The 27,773-nt window shown below is 39.3% G+C and overlaps 1 protein-coding gene across 1 annotated transcript; it reads right to left on the bottom strand.

Annotated features, from left to right (window-relative positions):
* Positions 1-21,916: 21,916 nt before the first annotated feature.
* On the bottom strand, positions 21,917-27,567 carry gpr26 (G protein-coupled receptor 26). Its single transcript, XM_079832957.1, has 3 exons — positions 26,523-27,567; positions 24,999-25,112; positions 21,917-24,138 (listed from the first exon to the last, which is right to left on the bottom strand). Exons 1-3 carry the CDS (start codon positions 27,191-27,193, stop codon positions 23,874-23,876), a joined length of 1,050 nt encoding a protein of 349 aa, XP_079689083.1. The 5' UTR covers positions 27,194-27,567; the 3' UTR covers positions 21,917-23,873.
* Positions 27,568-27,773: the final 206 nt, after the last annotated feature.

Genomic DNA, 27,773 nt, shown 5'->3' with positions numbered 1-27,773 from the left:
TATGATTTTTACATATTTTTTTCTTCATAAATTATAAATAAAAGGCATTTTTCCAATCCTGATTTTAGCCTCTGCTCTTTTCACAGCAGACACGCCCCTTCAAATAGAGCGTCTGTTTGTCTATTTAAAGAGAGCATTCTTTGATCGCTTTCTATATATAATTTGAGCACACTTTAAATAACAGAGTATTTTCATCCTACTAAGAGAAACTAAGTGAAGTTGACCATTTAGTCATTGTTTTGATTTTCTGACACATACACTCACCTAAAGGATTATAAGGAACACCTGTTCAATTTCTCATTAATGCAATTATCTAATCAACCAATCACATGGCAGTTGCTTCAATGCATTTAGGGGTGTGGTCCTGGTCAAGACAATCTCCTGAACTCCAAACTGAATGTCAGAATGGGAAAGAAAGGTGATTTAACTTCTTAACCCGCACCGGTTCGTGGACGGGGGGGTTGACGGAAGTGGGGGGGTGTGTACTTTTATTTACTTTTGTTTTATACAAAATATTCAATCAACTATCACAAACTATGCATCATTTGAAAGCTAAAACACTCAAGATTCATGTTCTGAACTTGTTTTTGCAATAAATACACCAGAGAGGAAAGGGTTAAATGAAACCCTAAAGGACCAGCCATGTAAACATTAGAAAAATATCAGCGTTACTCATCTTTCATCTCCTGTCGTTCAGATCAGATCGGACGAATCCAATAAACACCCGCATACATCTCTGTGTAAGAGTCCACTCTTCAAAATGCATCCCACTTTTTAATCCAAAACAACGAAAAAATAGGGAAAAAACTAAAAATCCTCCGTTGTTTGCAAGAGAGTTTTGAGTTAGCGTGATCAATCATGTCCATTTTCAATGAAATATCGATTCTATTCCGTGTCTGGCAAACTCCCCCTGCTAGAATGGCTTCTCCCACGTATTTTAAACCCTCCCCCGTCTCTCTCCTTCAATCAGAGACTCTTCTGGGATGCATCATATAGAGGAAGTGCCTTACAGGCTTGGTGAGCTGTCAATCATTGCGCCCATGGTTTTCGTTGGATAAAGGCACTCGGTGCCCAGCCAATGCCTTTCCAACAAAGGTTTGATTGATGGACTTAGTAACCAATCAAAAGGCATTATCTTGCGCAGTTTGCGTAAGTAGGCTTTGGTGAATACAGTTTGCGCGCTGGCTGCACGTTCTCCATGGCGCAACTCCAGTGGAGCGCGCTGTCTCTCACTGACGCTTCCCATCAGCTAAATGAGTTTTTTACACTTTGTAATCTCTGTAAATAGTTGCTTTAGTTTTTCAGTAACTGTTTATCCATTATAATTAGTAGTATATTGCAGTTTATTGCAGATTTATTTGAATGAAAAACTACTCTTTACAATAGCAAATGTTCTGAAATAAATGGCCTTTTTGAAATGACGCCTAGACTTTTCTTGACATAAAAGCTCACAGAAGCTACATTACTGAGAGAATCATCCTCATATTTGAATCATGACATGATTAGACATTCAGTTTTATATTTAAGTTATTTTCAGGCTCTTAACATTAAATTATAATATTTTTTTCCCTAAGTGAATACAAAAAACAAAAAACGTGAGTCACTTACATGTATATTTACATGTATATTACTCTGTTCCCATATTACTTTGAGTTATTATGACTCTTGGGTAGCAATATTTCAAGTGTCTAGTTTAAAATAAGACCAGGTTTATGAATATAGACCATAGGGTTTAAGAGCTGCAGACATTTTCATTTGGGTATATCGTTTTCAAAAAATTCCACAAAAATGGGGCGCTTGTTAAGAGGTTAAGCAATTTTGAGCGTGGCATGGTTGTTGGTGCCAGACGGGCGGGAGTATTTCACAATCTGCTCAGTTACTGGGATTTTCACGCACAACCATTTCTAGGGTTTACAAAGAATGGTGTGAAAAGGGAAAAACATCCAGTATGCGGCAGTCCTGTGGGCGAAAATGCCTTGTTGATGCTAGAGGTCAGAGGAGAATGGGCCGACTGATTCAAGCTGATAGAAGAGCAACTTTGATTGAAATAACCACTCGTTACAACCAAGGTATGCAGCAAAGCATTTGTGAAGCCACAACACGCACAACCTTGAGGCGGATGGGCTACAACAGCAGAAGACCCCACCGGGTACCACTCATCTCCACTACAAATAGGAAAAAGAGGCTACAATTTGCACGAGCTCACCAAAATTGGACAGTTGAAGACTGGAAAAATGTTGCCTGGTCTGATGAGTCTCGATTTCTGTTGAGACATTCAGATGGTAGAGTCAGAATTTGGCGTAAACAGAATGAGAACATGGATCCATCATGCCTTGTTACCACTGTGCAGGCTGGTGGTGGTGTAATGGTGTGGGGGATGTTTTCTTGGCACACTTTAGGCCCCTTAGTGCCAATTGGGCATTGTTTAAATGCCACGGCCTACCTGAGCATTGTTTCTGACCATGTCCATCCCTTTATGACCACCATGTACCCATCCTCTGATAGCTACTTCCAGCAGGATAATGCACCATGTCACAAAGCTCGAATAATTTCAAATTGGTTTCTTGAACATGACAACGAGTTCACTGTACTAAAATGGCCCCCACAGTCACCAGATCTCAACCCAATAGAGCATCTTTGGGATGTGGTGGAACAGGAGCTTCGTGCCCTGGATGTGCATCCCACAAATCTCCATCAACTGCAAGATGCTATCCTATCAATATGGGCCAACATTTCTAAAGAATGCTTTCAGCACCTTGTTGAATCAATGCCACGTAGAATTAAGGCAGTTCTGAAGGCGAAAGGGGGTCAAACATAGTATTAGTATGGTGTTCCTAATAATCCTTTAGGTGAGTGTAGACATAGGCTGACTGTACATGAATAATTACTAGGGGTGTAACGGTACACGTATTCGTATTGAACCATTTCGGTTCAGGGCTTTCGGTACGGTGCACACGTGTACCGAACGGTTATGAATGCAATCTTTAACAGTTAACAGTCGGCTTGTTTTAAGCACGGAACACACGTCAATCCGAGTTCCCACACGAACACATTGAGTATTCAGTCCATTTTATCACGAAATTCAAACAATAAATGCGGTTTTAACGCTTTTTATTGTGACGTGACTGATGTATCAGTTCAACTTCAAGCAGCAGCGCGCGAGTGAACACGATCATCTCTTCATAAAGAATAAACATAAATTAATATTTCTTAAGGTATGTTGAGGATACATTACAACTTACTGAAATGTATCATATGTCGTGTAACCGCTCCATCTGTGTTTCAACCCTGGAAAGACAATAAAACAGCTTGTAAACAATGTAATGTAGAATCACGTTTACCTCAGAAGTCATTCAGTGTCCACAGCTGTTAGCTCACTAGAGAAATCAACTCTTTCACTGAATACATGCACTATATTAGCCTATATATTCATTATATTAGCCTATATATATTCATTATATACTACTTAACCTGTTAGTGATGTCTTGTTTATTTAATGTATGTTTAAATAAACCTGTCATGAAAATTACAGCCACTAAATGATTATATTTCAACAACGAATTGGAGGGAAAAAAAAGATAATTAGATTTAGAAGTTAATGCAAAAACTGCCTTATGGGAAGCTTTTGAGTGTTGATTATTATATCTAAAAATAAATAGCAACTGAATTTAGGCTAATAGTTTGGGCTCTGTTGTTAATCTTTAATAGCAATATGTAAGTAAGGGCTCCCTATATAGTTTACAGCATTATCTTTAAGAAACTTTTAGTTATAACTGAATTCATTTAACGACAGATACACATTTTTTTCATTAAACCACAGTTGAATAAAAATTAATAAAAAGCAATTTTGTAAAACTGCTGTACCGAATCCATACCGAACCTTGACTTCAAAACCGAGGTACGTACCGAACCGTCAGTTTTGTGTACCATTACACCCTTAATCATTACATATCAGAAATCACTGGTCACAGATCAGGCATTAGAATATTAGAATGTTAGCAAATTTACCAAATAATCTTCAACCCCTGCTTCTACATCACTGTCTGTTTAACCCCGCCGGTTAAACAGACAGTGATGTAGAAGCAGGCGTTGACGTTCTTCTGTGTAGGCGGTGTTTAGCTACACTATTACATAATAAAGTGGTACATTCCACATCCTGACATTATGGCAAATTGACTTCAATATAAGCTGTTTTTAGAATAACGAGAAAGTTTTGAGTTATGAAACTTACAGGGTGTTTTTATAGTACAATGACCTCTTATATGTCAAAAGATCAAGGGAATTTTGATTTCTCAGTTCATGACACCTTTAAATCTATTGCTTTAGGAGAGATGTGATCCTGCAGAGTTTAGTTTCAATTAATTAAAGCGGCCAAACCAATTAACCAAGTTTTTTATGGTTTTCTTGGAAATAACTGCCTTTTTTTCAGCACGGTTGGAACTGAACTCCACAGGAAGGAGTAGGAATGAGTAAACCTAAATTGAATCATTATGAATCAGAACAACTGAAGTAGTTTGCAAGGTCACTAATGGCAAGGTAAAAATATCTTTAAGTTACTAAAGGGCAAAACACTTTGTCCGACGTTTTTTTAAATGCTTCAACTGAAAAGATAACAGCCAACCTCTTTTCTGTATGACTCATAGTACTATTACTCAGAACTGAAAACATAACAGTAAATTGAATAATGGTCGATTAGACAGGTGCTTCTAAACACTGGAAACAGGGGAAAATAATGAACAGCAGATGGGCCTTTTTGAGATTAAAGGGTCTTTGGTGTTCAGATTGTCAACAAAGATGGATTGTTGTGTGGTTTTAGTGAATACATTTTAGAGAAAAGAAAAATTGATCAGTGATTACATCTCATGACTGAAAACCCAATCATCACGCTTAGTCAGTGGGTTAGTTGCCGTTAAAAGTTTAAAGCTTAGTGAGAAATTGAGAGGTACAGAAGGGAGGGGGAGGTAGGTATGTACAGACAGTTGCTATGGTAACAGAATACTTAAAACAGACAGCAAACATTTCATAGTTCTTTTCTTCTTTTTCTTTAATATGTAGACTTAGCTTTTTTTAAAAGAAGAGATTCTATCTTTATTCTGAAAGTGCAATGTGCAACGCAACCTTTGGTTAGTTGTTTTGTATTCGACGTGACATCAATTAATTTGCTTAATATGCTTAATATGAATTTAATTACAATAAATATGTGAAGCAATACTACATGATGTCATCAATAAACATTTACTTAATTAGAGCTTTAAAAATTGGCGTCAAGTTATGAGAGGTATAAAGTCTCCATGCCCTGCTTTCTAAACAAATGCTTGATTACATTGATTAGTTCATTAATATGTGCACAGTCTTCTATTTCCAGAGAGGATTTTTTTTATTATTGCGAAGCCTCTCAGAAAATGAGAATGGAACAGGTTAATTACAGTGACGCTCTGGGCTTGAACTCAGAAATGAAGTCGTACCTCAGCTCAACCACAGCAGACTGCATTTGCTAAAACTCAGATGAAGGTTAGTTATTGATTCCTCAATTCCTTCTTTAGCCTGCTGACACGTTTACATACACATTTAAGTAAATTAAAATTTAATCTGGTTCACATTATTTGGTCAAAAACTGATGCCTATTGAAGCTTCATGTACGCTGACAGACAGCAATTCATTTCAAGGTCGCGCTGTTTGCCTCTAGTAGGCATTCCCGCTCTAGAGCTGTTGAATATAATAGCTTTTATGATGCATCACAACGCTGATGTGAATGATTCTACCTGTGCCGTTTTATTATAAATAAATGAGGCAACCCTTATTATATTTTCATTAAAAAGTTGTGCATAGTACTGATGTTTCGATTTTTACGAAAATAATGTGCATGAAAGTTAAAAAAAAAGTGCAGGACGTGCTTGACGTTAAACAGAGTTATTACTAGGGCTGTCAAAATTGCTCAAAAATGACGTTCGAATATTCCCTCTAAAAAAAGCACGAATATTCGAACTATTCGAACATCTGGTTGCGCATTTTATCAATGACGCGCATTACGTCAATAACAGGACAAATGAATACAAAGAGACATAACTACTTATATTGGTGTTCTATTTAAGTTTAAACATATTTGACAACGTATTACCTAACAAAAACAAGTAAATCAACTAATGGCTAAAGACCGCAGATCTCATCTCTCTCGCCCTCACGCTCTCTGCGCATAACGGTTTAAATGAACAAACACATTTTGAGAGCTGATCAAGAGTTTTGTGCAAGCAATTTAAGGTCGCGACTCTTGTTCCAAATATAGCAGGCTTCATTCAGTGATTGAAACAAATATTACAGTAAATATAAAAAAAAATATTATTAGTTTTACAGCATATTATTGAACGCTCCGAGCGAGCTGTGCTGTGGTAAACATGGAACTTTTCCTTGACATGAAACGGTAAATAATCAAACCAGTGGAAGCAGTGCATTTATTCTTCATTCATGCAATATCTATTCAGTCAGTACCTGTTCCATTGCTTGACAGAACTCCTGAAGCCTGCCTCATCCACGACACTGATCGCTCTCATGTCCTTACAAATGAACAAAATTAATTTCTCCGTTATGGCCTCTTGTTGTGTTGCAGACACAGAGCTTGTGGCAGGCGATGCAAAGTAAGGGTGGTCCAGATGCTTATATTTACAAAATGAGCCTACAAAAGCATAAACAAGCCCGTTTCATAAATAAAAGTTCACGAAACTAAGTGATAAACTCACTAAAGTGTTTAGTGAAATTAGGAAACATTTAGATATCATAAATTGAGTTGTATAAGTTAACGTTACATTTCTACATACATTTTGTTCTCATGTCGCAAGTTATATCAAGGTTTATTTTGATCTGTTTTACATGATTCTTTTGTAGTGTGGTTTTCGGTGAAGTGTACTAAAATAAATATTGTCACCTGTGTAACTTACATTAGCCCACTTCTTCTCGACGCTTTTCCTGATGGTTTATAGAATAATTACTCCGAGTCGGCATCTGTCGTTTCAATGAAAAGCACAACGGTGAGTGCGTCAAATATAAACACCTCGTCCGTTTGTGGAGGAGCGCGCGCAGTCAGCGTGGGCTCGCGCTCTGGAGACGGGCCAAAGTACACAAGGCTTCAGGCGCGCTAGCGCCCACTTGCAAAGCAGACAGCCACGCCTCTACTACTGCGAGCGTTTTTCCCCCCACATTTTTTTATTTATTCGAATATTAACTTTCACCTTCGAAATTCGTTTTTTAAAAACTATTCGAATATATATTCGAATTTAGAATATTCGTTGACAGCCCTAGTTATTACGCACAAAAAAAAGTGCTCACGCTGACTGACACACACCGAAACGAGCTCACAGAAAGCCACCTGTCAGATAAACAGAACTATTTCAAAATATCTGTATTCACGTAAACATTGGGCCCTATTTTAACGATCTGAAACGCAAGTGTCAAAGCGCGAAGCGCAAGTAACTTTGTGGGCGGGTCTCGGCGCTGTTGCTATTTTCCCGGCGGGATAAATGGCTCTTGCGCCCGGCGCAAATCTAAAATGGGTTGGTCTGAAGTAGCTTCATTATTCATAGGTGTGGTTTGGGCGTAACGTGAATAAACCAATCAGAGCGTCATCCAACATTCCCTGTAAAAGCAGGTGCGCAAGTTCCATTATGGATTGCTGTTATTATGGCGTATTTACCAGGCGCACGCCAGGAGCGGTCCACAGCCGAGGAGACTGATGTTCTTGTAAGAGCAGTGAAAGACAGAGAAGTTGTGTTGTATGGGGATGGGAGAAACCCACCCAAAATAGCGTCGGTTAAACAGGCGTGGGAGGAAATAGCCACAATTGTTTCATCAGCTGGCATCCCCAGGACGTCGCACCAGTGCCGCAAGCGCTACAATGACATCAGAAGACGGGGAAAGTCCAAGCTTGCCAGCATCAATCGGGCACGCCGTGTAACGGGAGGTGGATCTGCCTCTACTCAGGACCTGACGCCAGCAGAGGACATCGCTGCGTCCACCCTCACCGATTTTTTTTCCTGGTTCTTGACGGACAAACCAATTTGTTAGATGTCCTTATATACATATATGTCTTGCCAGAAGTTGCCACTATTGGGCAAACAGGTCTCCTTAATTATTAGACTACAATTAGCCTGAATCATTTGTAAGCTAGATTTATGCCTATTTTTTCACATCTTCGTGGCACACCACAATGATTTCCGTCATCTCATGTGTTAATATTTTTTAGTGTAACAATTTATGATTTGCAAAAATAACTGTTGCATCTGTGTAGATTACATGAGCAAAGTGTATGCGCGTTGTGCACGCTATACATTATGGTCAAGCATGCGCCCTTAAAATAGCATAATGAACAACGCGCAACGCGCCACTGACTTTAGACTAGGTTTTTTCTGGTCAGTGGCGCAATTGTTTAATGGAACAGCAAAATAGCACCAGGGATTGTTTGCGCCGGAACACGCCTCCTTTTTTGCGCTGAACCGCCCAGGTAGCGCAAGTTCATTCACTAGTTTAGCGACGTGCTTCTGTGGAGGGAAAAGCGCGCTTTGCGCGGGTGCAAAATAGGAATGACATATGCGTCGGTGTACAAAGTCAATTGCGCTGGGTGCAAGATAGGGCCCATTGTCGGCAATGTCTTAAGTGAACGTAAACAGTTGGAGCTAAAGAATCTGATGTGTAATATTACATTAGATCCGTGCATTATAGTGGTTCAACGGATTTGCAACAAACGTTTTTTGTGATTCACGGAGCAGATCATTATTCAAATCAGCTAAATGTAACTTTACATACTTCAATACTACAGCAAAACTACTAGCCTAACTAATAAGGTTCAAACATTAATAAAGCCAAGTGACCCGTCCGTAAAAAAAACCCAAGATCAAATACACTAAATACAAGCACAGATACATAGCCTACAATATAACAAAAAGTTGAAAATAAAGTAGTCTAACTGTAGTGTATTCAGGTACAGACTTGTACAAAATTAGGCCTAAATGTGAAATAACACTATCATGTTCACTATTTAAATTGAATATAGATTCATCTTTGTTAAAGCTGATGTTGTTTGATTAACATTAATGAATTAAGGCCCTTTCACACAGAGCGCGATTAAATGGCACGAATATACGTCACAATGACGCTCTTCAATCAAAACAATAGATCCCTATGGAGGTACTACACCGGGCGCGATCAATTGCAGCGCGACACAGCAACATTTTATTTCCGACCAGTGTGCAAGCTTTTTTTCCCCGTCACTCTGCGGTGAAACGAGCCGTCCAATTAGATTTGAGCTTACCTGAGCCGCTGTTGTTGCACAAAAGCATGAGTGGTGGCGCTGTTTTAAATACCATTGTAAAAACAGAAGTATTCCAGAAAGAGAGAAGAGAATGGATGTTGAGTGTCTGAGAACAGATGTATTCTTTTGTTCTTTATACAGATTATCATTTGTATTCAGTTTCCACTGAATTATGCGATCTGAAAAGCTTGCGTGCGTGTCTGTTATGAGTCAGAGCTCATTCACTCTAGCTGTCAATCATATTATGTGATCATAACTCCTGCATGACGATGCTATGTTCATTTTCTCGTTCCGAGTTCCGTTCGGTGCAGTTCTGCACAAACAAATGAGAGAAACATTTCTACAGATGAAACATTAAGCTAAATATATGAATACGACGATATATGTATGCGTTTTTCATGTGTATTTTTATAACAATAAAGAATTAGAAATGCTTACATGAGAAATGCTAAGCAGATGTAGTGTTCAGTTTATTATAAAACACTATAAATAATGCACATCTGCCCATTATTTAATCAAAATCCACTTTATTACACACACTGGATGATGGTTTCTGTGACGTACCAAACTTTAGTTATCTTAAATTACTGTTGCATGTTGTGCAGATAAAGTTAAAATGCCAAATGGAAAAACCTACAAGATACAAGAGGGAAAAATTATTCTTGGTGAAGGCGGGAATTAGCTGAATGCAATCAATTGTTTTCTCTCAATGTCTCAAGCTTCGTTTGACTGAGATTCTCTTAGCTTTATCACGTCATGCTCCGTGTGAAAGGGCCTTTAGACAGTAGCAGGTATTTATAGGTTGCTGTCACTTTAAGACCAAATGCACCGATCCAATATAAATGATACACTAGGGATGCGCCAATACGATACAAGCATTCTTTACTGGATCGGGTGTTTGTCAGAGAGGACCGATCCGAAATCCGATATTTTGTATGCTATTTATTCTGTTATTAATAAGCCCCACAAAAGGCATAAACACCGTCAAATTTTCGTGCACTATAATCCAAGTCTTCTGAAGCCATCCGATAGCTCAATGTGATGAACAACTGAATATTTAAAGCTGCAGTCAATAACTTTTTTTGGTAAAAAATTATCCCCCAATTTTTTTTGAGCAAGTACATAACCAGCGGTAAACTTGTAATAATGTGTTGTAATTTGAGTGGTACTGGTAGCTTTCCGCAGAAAATTCGAGCATATCGCCATTCGTCTTTGCGTCATCATTACGTCACGTCTGTATACATAAAGGAGTCCCGGGTAGGCTATATCACATGTGAGGATGCTGCAGGTGGCGGATCATTTATACCCTTTTCTCACAGCAGCTGGAAAAATTAATTAAACATAATTTTTAGGGGTGTAACGGTACACAAAACTGACGGTTCGGTACGTACCTCGGTTTTGAAGTCACGGTTCGGTACGGGTTCGGTACAGCAGTTTTACAAAATAGCTTTTTATTTATTTTTATTAAACAGTGGTTTACTGGGGAAAAAAAGTGTCTGTCCTTGATGAATGAAATGAAATGAATTCAATTATAACAAAGTTTATTGAAGATTGCACATTAATATTAAAGGTTAACAACTGAGCCCAAACTATTAGCCTAAATTCAGTTGCTATTTTTTTTAGGTATAATAATCAACACTCAAATAACATAGTATGCAAACATGTAAACTTAAAAGGCAGTTTTTGCAATAACTTTTAAATCTAATTATAAAATAGTTTTTTCTCCAATTCGTTGTTGAAATATAATCATTTAGACATTTAGTCTGTCATTTTCATGACAGGTTTATTTAAACATATATTAAATAATCAAGACATCACTAACAGGTTAAGTAGAATATAATTAATATATAAAGGTTAATATAGTGCATATATTTAGTGAAAGAGTTGATTTCTCAAGTGAATAAAAGTCTGTGGACACTGAATGACTGCCTGAGGTAAATGTGATGCTACATGACATTGTTCAGTTTACAAGCAGTTTAATTGCAGTCTTTCCGCCATTGAAACACTGATTGAGCGATTACACCACATATGATACGTGACAGTAAGTTGTAATGTATCCTCGATATACCTTCAGATGTTCATTCATGTTTATTCTTTAGGAAGAGATGATAGATGGCGTTCACAGTTGATCGCATTCACGCGTGTCACACGGCTGCTTGAACTGTGATCAGTGATCACTCACACCACATTAGAGAGCGTCAAAATGGCATTTATCGTTTGAATTTCATGATAAAATGGACTGAATACTTAATATGTTCGTCTGGGAACTCGGACTAAAGTGTATTGCGCGCTTAAAACAAGCCTTCTGACCGTTCGGTATACACGTGCACCGAAACCGAAAGCCCTGTACCGAAACTGTTTGGTACGAATATGTGTACCATTACACCCCTAATCATTTTGATGGCGTATCCAGAGTCAAGAAAGGTCCAAATGACAATCATCAGTGACAACTGGAGATTCACCCGTAGTCAAACGCAAAAGATTAGACTACAGAAATTGACATCTACAGGTAATGCTAATACACACTACGTAGTCGTGCAATGCTGATGTTGTTAACATTAACAATATGAGAACAAAGTATAATAATAATAATAATTTGCATGGTTTGATGTGATATGAGCTTATCAATCGTTAGATTCAATCACTGATGGTAGTGCGATTTATTGTAATGCTTTTTTTTCTCAGTTGATCTGAACTAAAGTGGCAGATATGTTACTTACTTGTTCAGATGACATTTTCCAATACGAAAATTCTTATTTTGGCCGTACTTCTGAGATGTAGAATCTGTGATTCCGTACGGTTTCCACACTGGTGCGGTGACTGACAGCCAGCCACATAAACTCCACAAAACATTCGATTCATCCGCGCTGAGGAGCCGTGTTGACGCACAACCCATGAAAAGATGATAGTTCCTCAAATAACTGAAATTGCAGGTTTCAAACAGATGTTAGGCTTGCTACGATAGTCGGTGTTGCCTGTGTTACCGGTGTTCAGACTCAACACCGGTTACATCACTTGCCCACCGTGGCACCACCCCACCGTCGTTTAGATTTTTTTAAAGTAATAAAATAATTTAGTTCAGTTAGAGAACAGACAATACAAATAAAAACTGAACGTGTCAGCTTAATAAAGCATGATCTGACCGTGAGTCTCAGCAGCGGCAGGAGTCATTCATCAGATTTCATTCATCACGAGAGTGAGGAGCTGACTGAGATGATCGCGGAAGATATGGTTTCAAAGCAAAACGTAAAAGCGCCTATTTAAGGGAGTTTGTCATTTGTTTTGTTGTTGTGTTTTTCATTAAAAATAATAGGCTAATGAACCCACAATTCAAGCAACCCGGAGCCGAATTGGCGCTAATTCAAAACCGAAAGTAAAATGTGCACGGCTGCACAGAGCGCGCATTTACGGACGAACTGTCATTCATTCATGGCGTGCATCTCAATTAGCTCCCTAGTTCAGTAGTCATGGCACTGATCAGGACATAACTCAATGCCTGATCAGTGCCCAGACTACTGAACCAGGGAGCTGATTGAGACGCACCCATGGCCTCACAGAGTGTGCATTTACGGACGAACTGTCATTCATTCATGGCCTCACAGAGGGCGCATTTACAGACGAGCTGTCATTCATGGTGTGTGCACACTGGCATGTTTTCAGTTGTTACTTTCGGTTAGATATAATTAGTGATTTAAAAGACGAGTCTGTGATACCGGTATTACCGGTGTTAAAATTTCCTCACCGTCACATCCCTAATGGCGACAAAGAGGCAAAACTTACGGACTGCAGCTTTAACTTGTTAAAGGGGTCATGAACTGGCTTTTTAAATTTTTTTATACTGTTGTCTGAGGTCAACTTATGACGTTTGCGTGGTTTTTACATTCAAAAACATCACAATGAATAAGTAAAATGCTCTTTTCTGCCTTGGTTTTGAGGCTCTCTGAAGAAACGCTCGGTTTCTATGGGCGTGCCGCACTGAAGACTTGGAAGTAAACGCCAGCTAGGATTGGATAAGATTTGCATATTTAATGAGCTTCAGCTCCACTCGGTAAATGTGGGAATTGTTTTGAAAGCGTCTGGGGAATGACTCAAAAAAATCGACTCACAAAATATCTTTATCAAACAAACACAATAATTAACTCTCATCCACCCGCAATTGATTGGAATGTTATTTTTTTATTACTTAGCCGGCCCGCTCAGTGAATATAACCGCAAACCATACACACACACACACATTCCCACGAAATGAATGTTATTTCACTATTTAAGATAGCCTGTCGGCAGGCCGGTGATACGTTTTGGTAGCCCATCTGAAAAACACATAGCCCCTTTGCGAGCCCTGGCCTCAGTGACAACTTCACACAGAGAAGCTGTCAATCTCAGCTGTCAATCATGATGTCACACCCCCCGTTTTTATAGCATCAAATAACTAACTAAAACTAACCTTATTTAAAAAATGAACACTTGAAATGAAATCATCGTGATAAAAACTGCCTAAAATGACAGAAACCATCTTATTTGAAGTGTAATTTGATTGTTTAGTTTATCTTGCGTCCATTGTAATACATGGAGGGGTGGGTTTTTTATTTTATTTTATTTTTTATTTTTTTATGCAGCAATACAAATGTGGAGATTTAGATAATTTGCTACAAAGAGCCTTTAACTAAACTTTAAATAGTTTACAAAGATTGGCCTAACAATAATGACAAATCCAGTGATTATTTTATCCTCAAAAGTGCATGGATACAAAAATAAAATAGCATAAAGCCAACCAATCAGCTATGTGAGTGAGCCTAAGTGAGACTCTTTATCCATTACCTTTCAGCGAGCCCTTATAATAGCTTTTTTTCTAAGTAGTATGAGGTCAAGTATTAAATGAATATTCCGAAAAGATGATCTTCTCAGAAGTGTATCAGATTTGATAAAGCCTTAAGGCCTGTTCACACCGGGACGATTTTCGCACGCGTTTATCGCCGACGTTTAACGCCTCGGGACTAAACAATGGGCGCCAATGTGAGTGTTCACACCGACGCGCAAAACGCCAGGCGTAAAAGTGTCATTTTTAAAAAAACGCCTCGGGTTCGTTTTTTTATTTTGACGCGGCGCGTAAAACGCTGTCCGACCAATGAGATCGGCGCTTTTGTTCACGTGCCTGGAGCTGCTGAAGTGACAGTAAAACACGACTTGGTGGCGCTCGAGCACAAAACGGTCTTGCCGAGCACACATTGATACGACGAAGAAGTAGTAAGTAGACAAAGAAGAAGATGAACTGCTAATGCTGCTTGCCATTTAGCAAAAAGTGTGTGAATGGTTTTGTCCATATACATAATATGTCTATGGTTTTGGCAAGCACGTAAATACTGTCTCTCCTCTCCTTCTGTGTGACAAGCGAGTGTCAGAGGCTTAAAGTGCCGCAGCACCATCTTGTGTACCGGGAGCGCATCGACTGAATGTGCACGTTCACTCGGCGCAGCGCCAGTGAAAATCGCTTGGGTGTGAACACTCAAGACGCGCCGAAAAACGGCACGAAAAACGCTGGCGATAAGCGCGCGCGATATTCGTCCCGGTGTGTACAGGCCTTTACTGTGTAATTTTCTATAGCTGTCAGATTTATGTTATGGACGATAATGACAAGGACTGTCATGCAACAGTCTACTGCTGAAAAGTTAAAAGATGTTGTTTTGCTCTCAGATGCCATCAGCCTGAAGAGGGAATACAGGGGTTACTGCTGAGATTAAATTCCAAGACAGTGATGAATGACTCATAGTTTATCACAGGCTACATGTGTAGGCAGACATGCTAACACCCAAGCATCATAGCAAGTGTGTGTGCAAGAATCAGAAATAGACTCTCTCTCTTTCTCTGTGCATATTTGTGGGCGTTTGTTGAGGGAGCGGTGTGGTCTTTTGTGCCCACTGTGGCTTTAAAAAGATTACACCCCCAAATTAGAAGAGAAACCTACTTCTTAATTGGGCACTAAAACCAGTCTTCGTACTGGGAAGTATGGTGACTCAGGGTGCAAATTAGGGCTGTAGAATTAATCTTAATTTATTTAGAAATTGTGGCTTCCAACGATTATGAAAACAAGATAATCGACATAAAACGATTATTGTGCCGCTGCTGCATTCCGTCCAGAACACCTTCCTTTCCTTCAAGGTGGCACATTTTTTATCCTTCCTAAGCCAAACTTAACATCCAAAACAGCAGAATAAGCGAGTGTTGTAAAATGTAGTCTACTGTTGCTAAACTGCTGGACGTACTGGTCTGCTTGATATTAAACAATGTTAGTAAAAGCGCATGTAGCTATACTATAGATATATATAGACACACTGTTCCCTATGAGGCTTTCTGTGCGCATGTTAATGGAATAGTTTAAGCCAAGGAAGAAGCACCGTTGTTCACGTTATTGCCCGGATTCAGATTTTCCTTTCATTTGTCCTGGTGTCTCTCCCGGTATCTCTTGCCGACTCTTCACAGTGGTTATTTCTCCAGGGATTTAGCTGTTTTAGCTCAAATAAACCTTTGACTCTGTTCATTTTATAAGGAAGCTCACAGCAATCGTTCTTAATCTACCATCAGTGGATGTATTTGTGTCGGCATTGATCACTCTAAATGTCCTTCTCATGTGGATACATGGTTTCAAAGCCTTGAAGGAAATACCAAGTTATCTCATGTTCAGGTTCCCATTTGACCAATTACAGCAAAGATTGGTGGTCTGAGAAGAACAAAGCATCACTGCATTATCTTCTGGAAACTCCAGACAGGGATTTGAAGTAGTCAGTGAGTGAAAACAACACTTCTTATGTCATACTTTCTCTAAAAGATCTTGTTAACCCCAAAGAAATCAATCTTTAAAACGATTCCTTTTTGTTTTGTGAGGATGGTTATTTTGGTGTCGTGCGTGTCATTTCAGCTTGACCCTAAATAGTTGCAGTTAGTGCAGAATAGTCTTTGAAGTCTCTGAAGAGTTGCTCTCTCATGAGTTACGCTGTTGTACTGCTGTGAAGCTATGCCCGTACATGAGTGGAAATCAGAGAACAAACAGACAGTGCTCTGTTTTTCTTCTCTTTTCTAACCCTCTCTCTCTCTTTTTCTGTCTGCTTGCTCAATTTTTAATTGGGCTTACTGCGTGCGTCCCTGGAGAGCTCTGCGCTGTGTTTGTGTGGGTGAGTCTTGGAGTGAATCATAGTAATTTAGGAATTTGGGCATGTGTATGTGTGATTGTGTGTGTGAAAGAGGTTAAATGTTTGTACAAGTATGTCCTTAAATGACTATGTTTAAGAGTGTCTGTCTGTTGAATGTATGTGTATAATATGTAGAGCGGATTTCATCACGACTGTAGCCCACATCCTCTTCAACAAAGGCTAATGGTGGCATTGGGGCTATTTTAGTATCGTAACAGCAGGAAACTTTATTCAAGATGGCAATATGTAATAACATTTATATTTAGTCATTTAGCAGACACACTTCCAAGCAATGTATCAAACAAGAGCAAACAACACTCAGTATGAGTTTCTTAGATACAGTATTTTTTTTTTTTCTTCAATAGTATTTATTTATAGAAAATGCCTTTGGTTATGGACGGTTGTTACATTTACCCCTGATTTCACAGACAGGGCTTAGATTAAGCCAGGAGTAGGCCTTAGTTATATTAGGACATTTAAGTAGCTTTTATAAACATGCCTTAGAAAAAAAAACCTTACTGGTGTGCATCTTGAGACAAAACAATGGCACTGACATATTTTGAGATATGTCAGTGCAAGTTGCTTACAGTTAAGATGGCCCAAACATGCATTTTAGTGTGGGACTAGGCTTAAGCCTTCTCTGTGAAACTGGGCATTAGTCTCACATTCTCATGGTAATTTGTTGAACAATCTTTCAATCAAGCTGTGATTTAAACAGATGATTTTTAAAAGAAAATGCACAGTAAACTGATACTGGAGATGACGGATTAGGTATTTTGCTCAGTTTGGGCCTTTGATTAAAATATAGCTGGGTTTTTTTAATTTTTTTTTTATTCTCACCATATCATACTATATGGGCCATTAAAGCCTGATGTATCAAATACAGTGGGGAGAACAAGTATTTGATACACTGCCGATTTTGCAGGTTTTCCTACTTACAAAGCATGTAGATTTCTGTAATTTTTTATCATAGGTACACTTCAACTGTGAGAGACTGAAACTAAAACAAAAATCCAGAAAACCACATTGTATGATTTTTAAATAATTAATTTGCATTTTATTGCATGACATAAGTATTTGATCCCCTACCATCCAGTAAGAATTCTGGCTCTCACAGGACTGTTAGTTTTTCTTCGAGAAGCCCTCCTGTTTTCCACTCATTACCTGTATTAACTGCACCTGTTTGAAATCGTTACCTGTATAAAAGACACCTGTCCACACACTCAATCAAACAGACTCCAACCTCTCCACAATGGCCAAGACCAGAGAGCTGTGTAAGGACATCAGGGATAAAATTGTAGACCTGCACAAGGCTGGGATGGGCTACAGGACAATAGGCAAGCAGCTTGGTAAGAAGGCAACAACTGTTGGCGCAATTATTAGAAAATGGAAGAAGTTCAAGATGATGGTCAATCTCCCTCGGTCTGGGACACCATTTAAGATCTCACCTTGTGGGGCATCAATGATCATTAGGAAAGTGAGGGATCAGCCCAGAACTACACGGCAGGACCTGGTCAATGACCTGAAGAGAGCTGGGGCCACAGTCTCAATGAAAACCATTAGTAATACACTACACCGTCATGGATTAAAACCCTGCAGCGCACGCAAGGTCCCCCTGCTCAAGCCAGCACATTTCCAGGCCCGTCTGAAGTTTGCCAATGACCATCTGGATGATCCAGAGGAGGAATGGGAGAAGGTCATGTGGTCTGATGAGACAAAAATAGAGCTTTTTGGTCTAAACTCCACTCGCCGTGTTTGGAGGAAGAAGAAGGATGAGTACAACCCCAAGGACACCATCCCAACCGTGAAGCTTGGAGGTGGAAACATCATTCTTTGGGGATGCTTTTCTGCAAAGGGGACAGGACGACTGCACCATATTGAGGGGAGGATGGATGGGGCCATGAATCACGAAATCTTGGCCAACAACCTCCTTCCCTCAGTAAGAGCATTGAAGATGGGTCATGGCTGGGTCTTCATGCATGACAACGACCCGAAACACACAGCCAGGGCCACTAAGGAGTGGCTCCGTAAGAAGCATCTCAAGGTCCTGGAGTGGCCTAGCCAGTCTCCAGACCTGAACCCAATAGAAAATCTTTGGAGGGAGCTGAAAGTCCGTATTGCCCAGCGACAGCCCCGAAACCTGAAGGATCTGGAGAAGGTCTGTATGGAGGAGTGGGCCAAAATCCCTGCTGCAGTGTGTGCAAACCTGGTCAAGAACTACAGGAAACGTATGATCTCTATAATTACAAACAAAGGTTTCTGTACCAAATATTAAGTTCTGCTTTTCTGATGTATCAAATACTTATGTCATGCAATAAAATGCAAATTAATTACTTTAAAATCATACAATGTGATTTTCTGGATTTTTGTTTTAGATTCCGTCACTCACAGTTGAAGAGTACCTATGATACAAATTACAGACTTCTACATGCTTTGTAAGTGGGCAAACCTGCAAAATCGGCAGTGTATCAAATACTTGTTCTCCCCACTGTATATGAGAAAACATAAAACACGTGCAAACTTTTTTCATTTACATTTTTTCTTAAGGGAAAAAACTTCAGTTTAAAAAAAATATATATTTTCTGACTATTTAATTATTTCAGGCTTTACAGGATTGATAAGTTATTAGATTTTTTTATATAATATAATTAAAAAGAACCTTAAACATAACAGTAGCCTACTTTTGAAGAATACACAAAGTGCAAAAGAACACAAAAAAGAACATAAAAAAAAAATTGTTACACATTTCGTGGTGTTGTCAAAAGTACCTACCTTCGGTACCAAGTCTGGATTTCGAGTATTGTTGAACGGATTCTTATTCACCTCTAATTGGCCGTTCACATCTTTGATGCTCTTCACCGAGTGCTTGCACAGATACACACGAGAGTGTTTAAATATTAAGCACTCAAAATGCTAGAGGAAAATGCTGGTATTATCACATTTTTTAAATTCCAGTACTGACTTGGTACTGAAGTCTGTACTTTTGACTACACCACCAAAATGTGTACCGACCCCCCCCCCTGCAGCAAATTAAAGGGATAGTTCACCCAAAAATGAAAATTATTTCATGATTTACTTACCCTCAAGTCATCCTAGGTGTATATGACATTCTTCTTTCAAACAAATAAAATCTGAGTTATATTACAAAATTCCAGTCTAATCCAAGCATTATAATAGCAGTAATAGTTATTCTGTTTTTGAAGTCCATAAAAAGTGCATCTGCCCATCAAATAACGTGCTCCACACGGCTCTGGGGTGTTAATAAAGGCCTTCTGAAGCGAATCAATGCGTTTGTGTAAGAAAAATATCCATATTTAAAACTTTATGAAGTAAACTTTCGGCCGACCGCCTTCCGTGTTCAATTTATGGAAAAATTGTTGAAAGTTCCCCTGCCGATCAAAAGACTAACACGACCAGGTAGGCTCGTCATGACGTCACATGCGCATCTTGAGTTTTACTTTCAACACTTTTCCACGGAAGGCGATCGGCTGGAACTTTACTTGATAAAGTTTTAAATATGGATATGTTTCTAACACAAATGCATCGATTCGCTTCAGAAGGCCTTTATTAACACCCCTGAGCAGCGTGGAGCACGTTATTTGATGGACAGATGCACTTTTTATGGACTTCAAAAACAGAGCAACTATTACTGCAATTCTAATGCTTGGATTACCCTGGACTTTTGTAATATAACTCCGATTTTATTCGTCTAAAAGAAGAATGTCATATACACCTAGGATGACTTGAGGGTGAGTCAATTATGGGCTAATTTTCTTTTTTGGGTGAACTATCCCTTTAAGAAATATTGCAAGCCCCTCCGAATATTGTGCCATTTGCTCGATGTTGTGTTAAATTAATCAATCACAGAATCCTGGAGAGACTTATTACTATTATCTACCATTATTACATGGCTCTCTGGAATACTTGATTCTGATTGGTCAATCAAAGAAACCTGCGGTTAAATATCTTGACTTTTAAACTGTGTAATTGACTCTTGTCCCACGTAGAGTTGTCAAAAATACAGACTTTGGCATCAAGCCGGTACCAACATTTTCTAAATGTGATGATACCAGCCTTTCCCTCTAGCATTTTGAGCGCTGTTGAACAGATTAAACGCCTCTGATTGGCCATTTTGTTCACGTGCGCAACATATATGTCTGTGATTGGCTGCAATATTCAACACTCTTCACCGAGCGCTTGCACAGATGCACACAGGATTGCTTGAAAGCGGACCCGTCTATATGCGGATATATTAGCCAATCATAGACTTATATGTTGAGTGTGTGAACACAATGGCCAATCAGAGTGTTTAAGAATACGTTCAACAGTGCTCAAAATGCTAGAGGGAAATGCTGGTATCGTCACAATGTTCAAATTTCAGTTTAAATTTCATTCATTTTGACAAATCTAGTCCCAGGCAACCAGTCTCCATTTCTAAATGTTCCTGGTCTTTATGAAACTTAACTGGTATAGCTTATGAAAAATATTATTAAAGAAAAATTTTTTGTTTTAATGTCTAATATGATTGGACTAATCTGTTATATAAAGAGTGAAACAAATTTGTGATCTACTGGTGGTTTCCCATTAAACCATAATATCAAGTGCTGATTGAATGGAATATGTAATTTACACACACACACACACACACACACACACACACACACACACACACACACACACACACACACACACACACACACACACACACACACACACACACACACACACACACACACACACACACACACACACACGGATGAAAACAGTGTTTTCACAATTTGTGTAAATTGTGATTGGCAAGTGTTGGTATGATTACTGTCTGATGTCTTTGTATGGCAGTATTTATGGATCACTGAGAAATGGGGATGACATACTCCATAAAATTAAACAAACACCGTAGAGGTAGAGAAGACCTGAGTAAGGATATAATCTGGGGGCTGGACTCTGATGAATTTTTCTTTTGTTCTTGTTTGCGTTGCAGGTGTGGGTGGTGATGATGGGGGGTTGATAATTACCCAAAATTCTTTAGTGATCTCATTTCTTGCTGTTCTTTAACATCTGCCTTCACGCTCTCTCCTTTTCTTTTTATCTTGCCTCTTTTCTTTTTCTTCTGAACGTGCAATTACAGAGACTTCTTGACGCTTTCTCTCTCTATTGTGAGCTTTCTGAATCGGAGCATGAGTGCAAAGTGCAAAGCTGTCTTCGTTTCAGCTGAACAGAGGGGGGATGAAATCTGTTTTAAACTGTTTCAGAAAGTAATTGTCTCTCCCACATTCCCATCGTTCTCTCTCTTTCTCCTACTTTGGGATTGAACTTTACATGCATTTCTCTTCCTTTTCTCAGACAGAGGGAAACTTGGAGGGCTAGGACTCTGTCGAAGACAGAAAATCTGCATAAATCTACATAAATCTGTCAAATAACAAAAATCTCTTTTCAAACCCACTGTTTATTGTCATCAAAGTCACAAAGATATTTATGTAGCAAAATTTAAAACTACATTTTTTTCTGTTTAACAAAAATAGACATGTTTCTTTCTAAGGCTTTACATTTGCACAAAAGAAAAACATTTAAACATGTAGTTTTTACATGAACACCCTCAAAGTGTAATAATATTCCCACTTCCAAATATCACAGTCGCACACATACTCAAACGTGCACGCTACAAAAAATAAACCAATACATATTTACTATAGAGTGACATTCAGATATAAATTACCCTGTAGAAATGATTTACTCTTTAAAAATACAAAAATGTATATGCATATATACATTGACAAAGAACAGCATTGTAAAACTCGAAAGAAAAATGAGGGAATTTTGAAAGTATTTTTTTCCTGTATCTTGTGGCCAGTGTTCCCACACAGAGAACATGAATTAAATCCACATGACAGCACTTCAGGCACTTGCACACTATTTTCACACATCATTTTCAGAGGCAAGTTAGAAAAAGAGACTTACATTTATGCTGTCACAATTTAATCTAACATTTTTTAAAGGGGTCCTATTATGCCCTTTTACGAAGTCTTGATTTTTTTTTTTTTTTGGGCTGTACTAGAATATGTTTTCATGGTTGATTGTTCAAAAAACGCATTCTTTTTCACAGATTTTACATTATTACAGCACCTCTCTCCCCAGTCTGGCGCGTTTATCGCATGTTCGGGAAATGTCCCTCCATAACTGCGAGTTCTTCTCTAGTGTAAATATAGAGGATGGTGTCAATTTCGAACCGATTCGAACCTGATTCAGACCCTGACGATGTTAATGAACTAGAGGGTCGCACAGAACTGATTTCATGCACAGACTTTGCAAGCATGGATTTCACTGGACGTTTCAATCACAAAACCATGTTTAATTTTCCTAAGGAGCAGTCTTACAAAAGCGAGAGCTTACAAAAGCAACAGAAAACAAGCTGTTCTCCATAAAATGTGTAGCGCCGAGGTCGAAGTTATAATGTTCAGGAACAGTGTTTAAAATCAATTTGAACCACTCTTGTCAGCCTTAGGAAGGTCAAACAAATGAGAAAAACACGGTCTCTTTGAAACAGCGACAACACTGTCTTCTCTAATGCAGCTGAAATGCAGTTAAAATGGAATGCAGTTATACAATGGAAAAGCCTAATAGGACCCCTTCAAGTCCTATTGTGTTTCATGCTCAATAAATACTTGTTATATCTCCGTTGTTTGTACCCTTTGGTTTACGCAACATGATTTCTCTACAATTTCTGCTGGAATGGGCTTCTTAATTTCAGATAACTTCATATAAAATTCAGTCTATAGAGGTTTCATTTTAAATAAATAATGAAATAAAATAAATAAAGGCACCGTAAGAACAGGTCTGCCAATTGCTTTGGGACTTCATATCTAAACCCTGAAGATACAATACATGCTACAAAAAATCAAAGCCACATACCATTGAGTTCCACTAAAACATCATCTAGAAAATATTGTTTCTTATTCTGTTTTGAAAAACTCACACTGTTAGAAGTGATCTTCTGTTTTCTCACATTTGACCATGTTACTTAGTTGAAGTCAAAGCGGTCACCTATTCATAAGTCTAAACAGCACTTTATCACTATAACACGAGACAAATCCGACCACGATAAGTAATAAGTCCAACAGATTCTCTTTGAATGTTGGCTAACTAGCAGCTCTCGTGGATTGCAGCTTTACAGTAGTTTGACTTCAGAATGAATTGGAGAAAGAAAGAAAGAGAATATTTTTTTAAAAGAATCTCTTTTGCTACTAAAATCCCTTTTGCTACAGTTACATCTTGAATTCTTTTTGAGTTTTGAGCCTGGTATCCCGCTGTCTCTTCTACTTTCATCGTTCTCTCTCCTTCCAGAGTCGAAGCTTTACCTTTGTGATTGTTCATCTCTATAGCAACAGGAGTCTTCAGTCTGTAGGTCTGGCTTCGACTTCCCTATCTTTTACGATTTCCTTAGCTCTCCCAATCTTTCCATTTTCCTGCTGATTCCTGGAGTTATTCGGGGAACTGCGCTTCATGAGTCGATTGATGATGTCACTGCATGTCTTCCGGTACTGGTGTCGCAGAAGAGAGTAGACGAAAGGGTCGCATGCAGCTTTGCTGTACGCCAGACACTTACAAAGCACGCCCCAATATGGATTAAATGGCTCGGTCACAAACAGCTCCACAATCCTAAAGGCATGACACAGATATGAGCAAGACATGGTGCAAAGTCCAAAGACCTGATCGTTTACTCTGCAGTTACCACATTTTCAGTATTTTCTTTGCATATAGAAGTTTATACATCATTTTTAGAAGAGGTAGTGAATTGCGAACAATTTCTATTTTCAGTTGGGTTTTGTGAGGGATAATTTGTGACCTGAAGGACATTAACAGTTGCTCTTAAAAATTGCTTTTGACAGGGGCTTTGAGGAAGAAAAGCTACAGAAAGAGTCAGGGATGCACAAGACAGTTCATCTCTGAGCTTACCGAGGTTATGTAACATGCCATGCCTCGAGGCTCTTCTTCATTCAGTCAGGTGGACATACATGACCAGTGACACTAGTACTAAAACTACAGGCTTCACATTTCAGAACTTGTAGGATGTTGTGAGGGAGACCCGTTTTTAAGTATCCATCCATCCATCCATCCATCCATAATTTTCATCCATCCATAATTCTCATCCATCCATAATTTTCATCCATCCATAATTCTCATCCATCCATCCATAATACACTGCTTTTGATTTAACTGCACTGACACTTTTGCTTTAAATACATATTTTTCCTCATATCTATACAAATTATTATCATAAAGGTGAAAACTATTAAGTAATGTTCAGTAACAAACTGTAAAGATTTTTTTTAATAAAATTTCCCCCGGTGTCCTTTAAACAATACAGGGTGTCCTCCAGCTTTTGAGTATTAAATGAAGCATGCAGTTAATTACATTCCGAGATCTCAACCTGGCCAACACATTAAAATGATAATCGTAGCATGACTGCACAGATGCTGAGTCTCTAAGAGCCCAGGGAAGAAAATCAGACGGCTCACCTGGTGATGACATAAGGGGTGAAACAGACGACGAAGGTTCCGATGAAGGTACTAATTTTGCGGGTGGCTCTCTGTCTCCTCCTTTTTTGCTCCTCCAAACAGCGCTGACGAACACTGGGCAAAAGTTATGACCACCATTTAGATGATTTCTCGTACTCACACTGTATGCTTTTTTGCATGCGAGATGAGCACATTAGACTGACTTTTATACAGCTTCAAATAGATACTATATATGGACCAGTTGAACATGCCTACTTCACCACTGACGACATTAGGAACCTTCTGACTTCAAGAGACATAACAGGTGTTCCAATAGAGTGAAGATATTTGCCAAAGCTGTTTCAGCTAATAATTGAAATGTCAGATTGACTATATCACAGCTGCAATGGATTATTTAACACTTGCTCACATGCTCAGTTGTGTTACACAGAAGTGCAGTGTGTTTGGTTGATTTGCTATGTCAGTCTATAAAAAGCTATAGGTTTTTATTTTTTACACGGATCCCATGAGAGCCAACAGCTGGCAGTCATTTTCATTTCTATTTGCATGTGTGGAGTGCTCTGATACATCCCCTGCCTGAACGCCAGATGTGCTCATTACATGTGTTGTGTAGGATTATTGTAATTTGTCGTTGTTGGTTAATAAGTTATTGTGGTTGACACATTGCCATTGAAAGTCATCCAGTGCTCTGGGCAATGAGGAGATGATCTTCACTCTCTTGATGTCTGTTGGCACACGAGAGAGGTGTGTTTACATCAGCCACCAACTTTTTTCTGCTTCATTATTTGGTAGCTGAATACAAACATGTGCATTTTTGATCAGTTCTATTTATGTATCATGTCATTGCACCAGTTACATTGGTGACAGAAATTAAGTTTGAGGGGTCCATTCTACTGTGAATAGTCACATGACCTGAGGTGTTTAATTCCAGTTTGATCCATTAAAATATGATATTTATATTTTTAAAGATAAATCAAATCTCAAATAAATCAAGACATATAAAGTCCCAGTTTTCAGATTTGTGACAATGTTCTACTCCTTTTTTTTAACATGTTTGTTTCAGTGGCATATCCCAAAAGTAAAATGGGGACAGATATTTTGCTGTGGACCAAATCTGTGGTGCTGGAATCCAAACTCTTTGGACTCAATTTAAACCTCCAATCAAAAGTTAAATTTAAAGAATCAAAGTACATCACTGTGGAAAAAATAAGGCAATATGAAGAAATGGGTATTCCCAGAATTCCCTACCATATTAGCCTTCATGTAATTGGTTATGTACATGTCTGGCTTTTGTTGCATTTATTTAAAGTGTATAATGCTGTTAACATGAGTGTTTTTTTTTTTGGTAACAATTCTTATTACTGACTATATTTGTTGTATTTGGCAATTTGTAAAATGCGCAATAACTAATATGCGTGTATCATCGCCATTGTCTTTCTACGGTAAAGTTTTGGTAAACACCCCTGCCAGTTTATTGAACTATTTGGTTTAACCCTAAATCTGAACATTCGCCCTCATTCTTACCTCGGGTGAATGTCCACTAGCAATACGAGCGTTTGCATGGTGATCACATCTATGCGCTTGCAGTGAAAGCGCGCTACTTTGAGCACTTTCAGGTACGTGACGCACAGCACCACTGACACCAGCAGGAAAGTGAGCGTGTGGAGCACCAGTGTGTAAATCGCGAACTGCGTCTTGGCGTGGACCGCCCTGCCGTTACAGAGCGTGCACGAAGCGTACAGCTGATGGTAGCCCACCCAGGAGAGGCACGCGGCAACCACAGAGAAGGACAAGGAGTGCACCCACGTGTAAGCCAGAGCGATCACAGCGTCCCGGTGACGGATCCTGGAATGATAACTCAGAGGGAACACCACAGCCACCCACCGATCGATGCTGAGCGCAGCCATACTCAGCATGGAGTTGGTGGTCAGGAAAGTGTCCAGAAAGCCGACCACCTGACAGAAAACGTGTCCTCCGGGATGTGCATTACTCAACACCCCGAAAAGAGTCAGCGGCATGCTGGAAGCGGAAAGAAGCAGGTCGCAGAACGTCAGGTTGAGTATAAACAACCCAGGGACCTGCTTGCGAATGTCTGCATTGTACAGGAAGCAGATCAGCACCAGCACGTTGGACAGCAGCGACACCACGATGATCACGACGAGTAGGGAAGAGAGCGCAAGATCTGCGGTGTGCATGGTGTTCCCCGCTCTTAAAGCCCCCAACTTTGAACCGCAACTCCAAGACAGTTCATGACGGGGAAATAAATTGTATCAGTACAACTTGTAGATCCCCGGACGTGACATCCAGCGGTGCACGAGTGCTCGATGCACGGCTCTCCATAACTCTGACCTCCGTCTATTCCGCGAAGAGTTGGCATAATCCATCCGAGCAGTTGGATCTGAAGATTGGACGATTAATTCGCTCTCCCTCGCAACCCTGGAGGAATGCCTCGCTCAGTTGCGCAGTTCGGTTTTGCGCGCGCTTCTAATGCAGAATTCGCCCTTGAAGCAGCTTTATATGTCAAAATGTCACCCCCACCGAGCCCCCCCAACCCCACCCCAATACACTCACACTCACGAAATGCTCACACGTGACATAGCGTCAAAGGAATCGTCAGGGAATTGATATTGTGAGGGGACTAAATTTAGAAAGTGTTTATATTTGTCGAAGGGAACTCTTTCACGTCACGATGAGGCAAAAGCCCGGGTCTCGTGGTGCAATTTTATGATCCGCTCGCGCACACAGCTTTATATTTATGACGCTCATCCTAAAATA

The sequence above is a fragment of the Gobio gobio genome (genome assembly GCF_949357685.1).
Source record: "Gobio gobio genome assembly, chromosome: 13".
Classification (NCBI taxonomy): domain Eukaryota; kingdom Metazoa; phylum Chordata; class Actinopteri; order Cypriniformes; family Gobionidae; genus Gobio; species Gobio gobio.
Note: the sequence above shows the minus strand (reverse complement) of the source record. Positions and strands in the feature narration are given on the sequence as shown.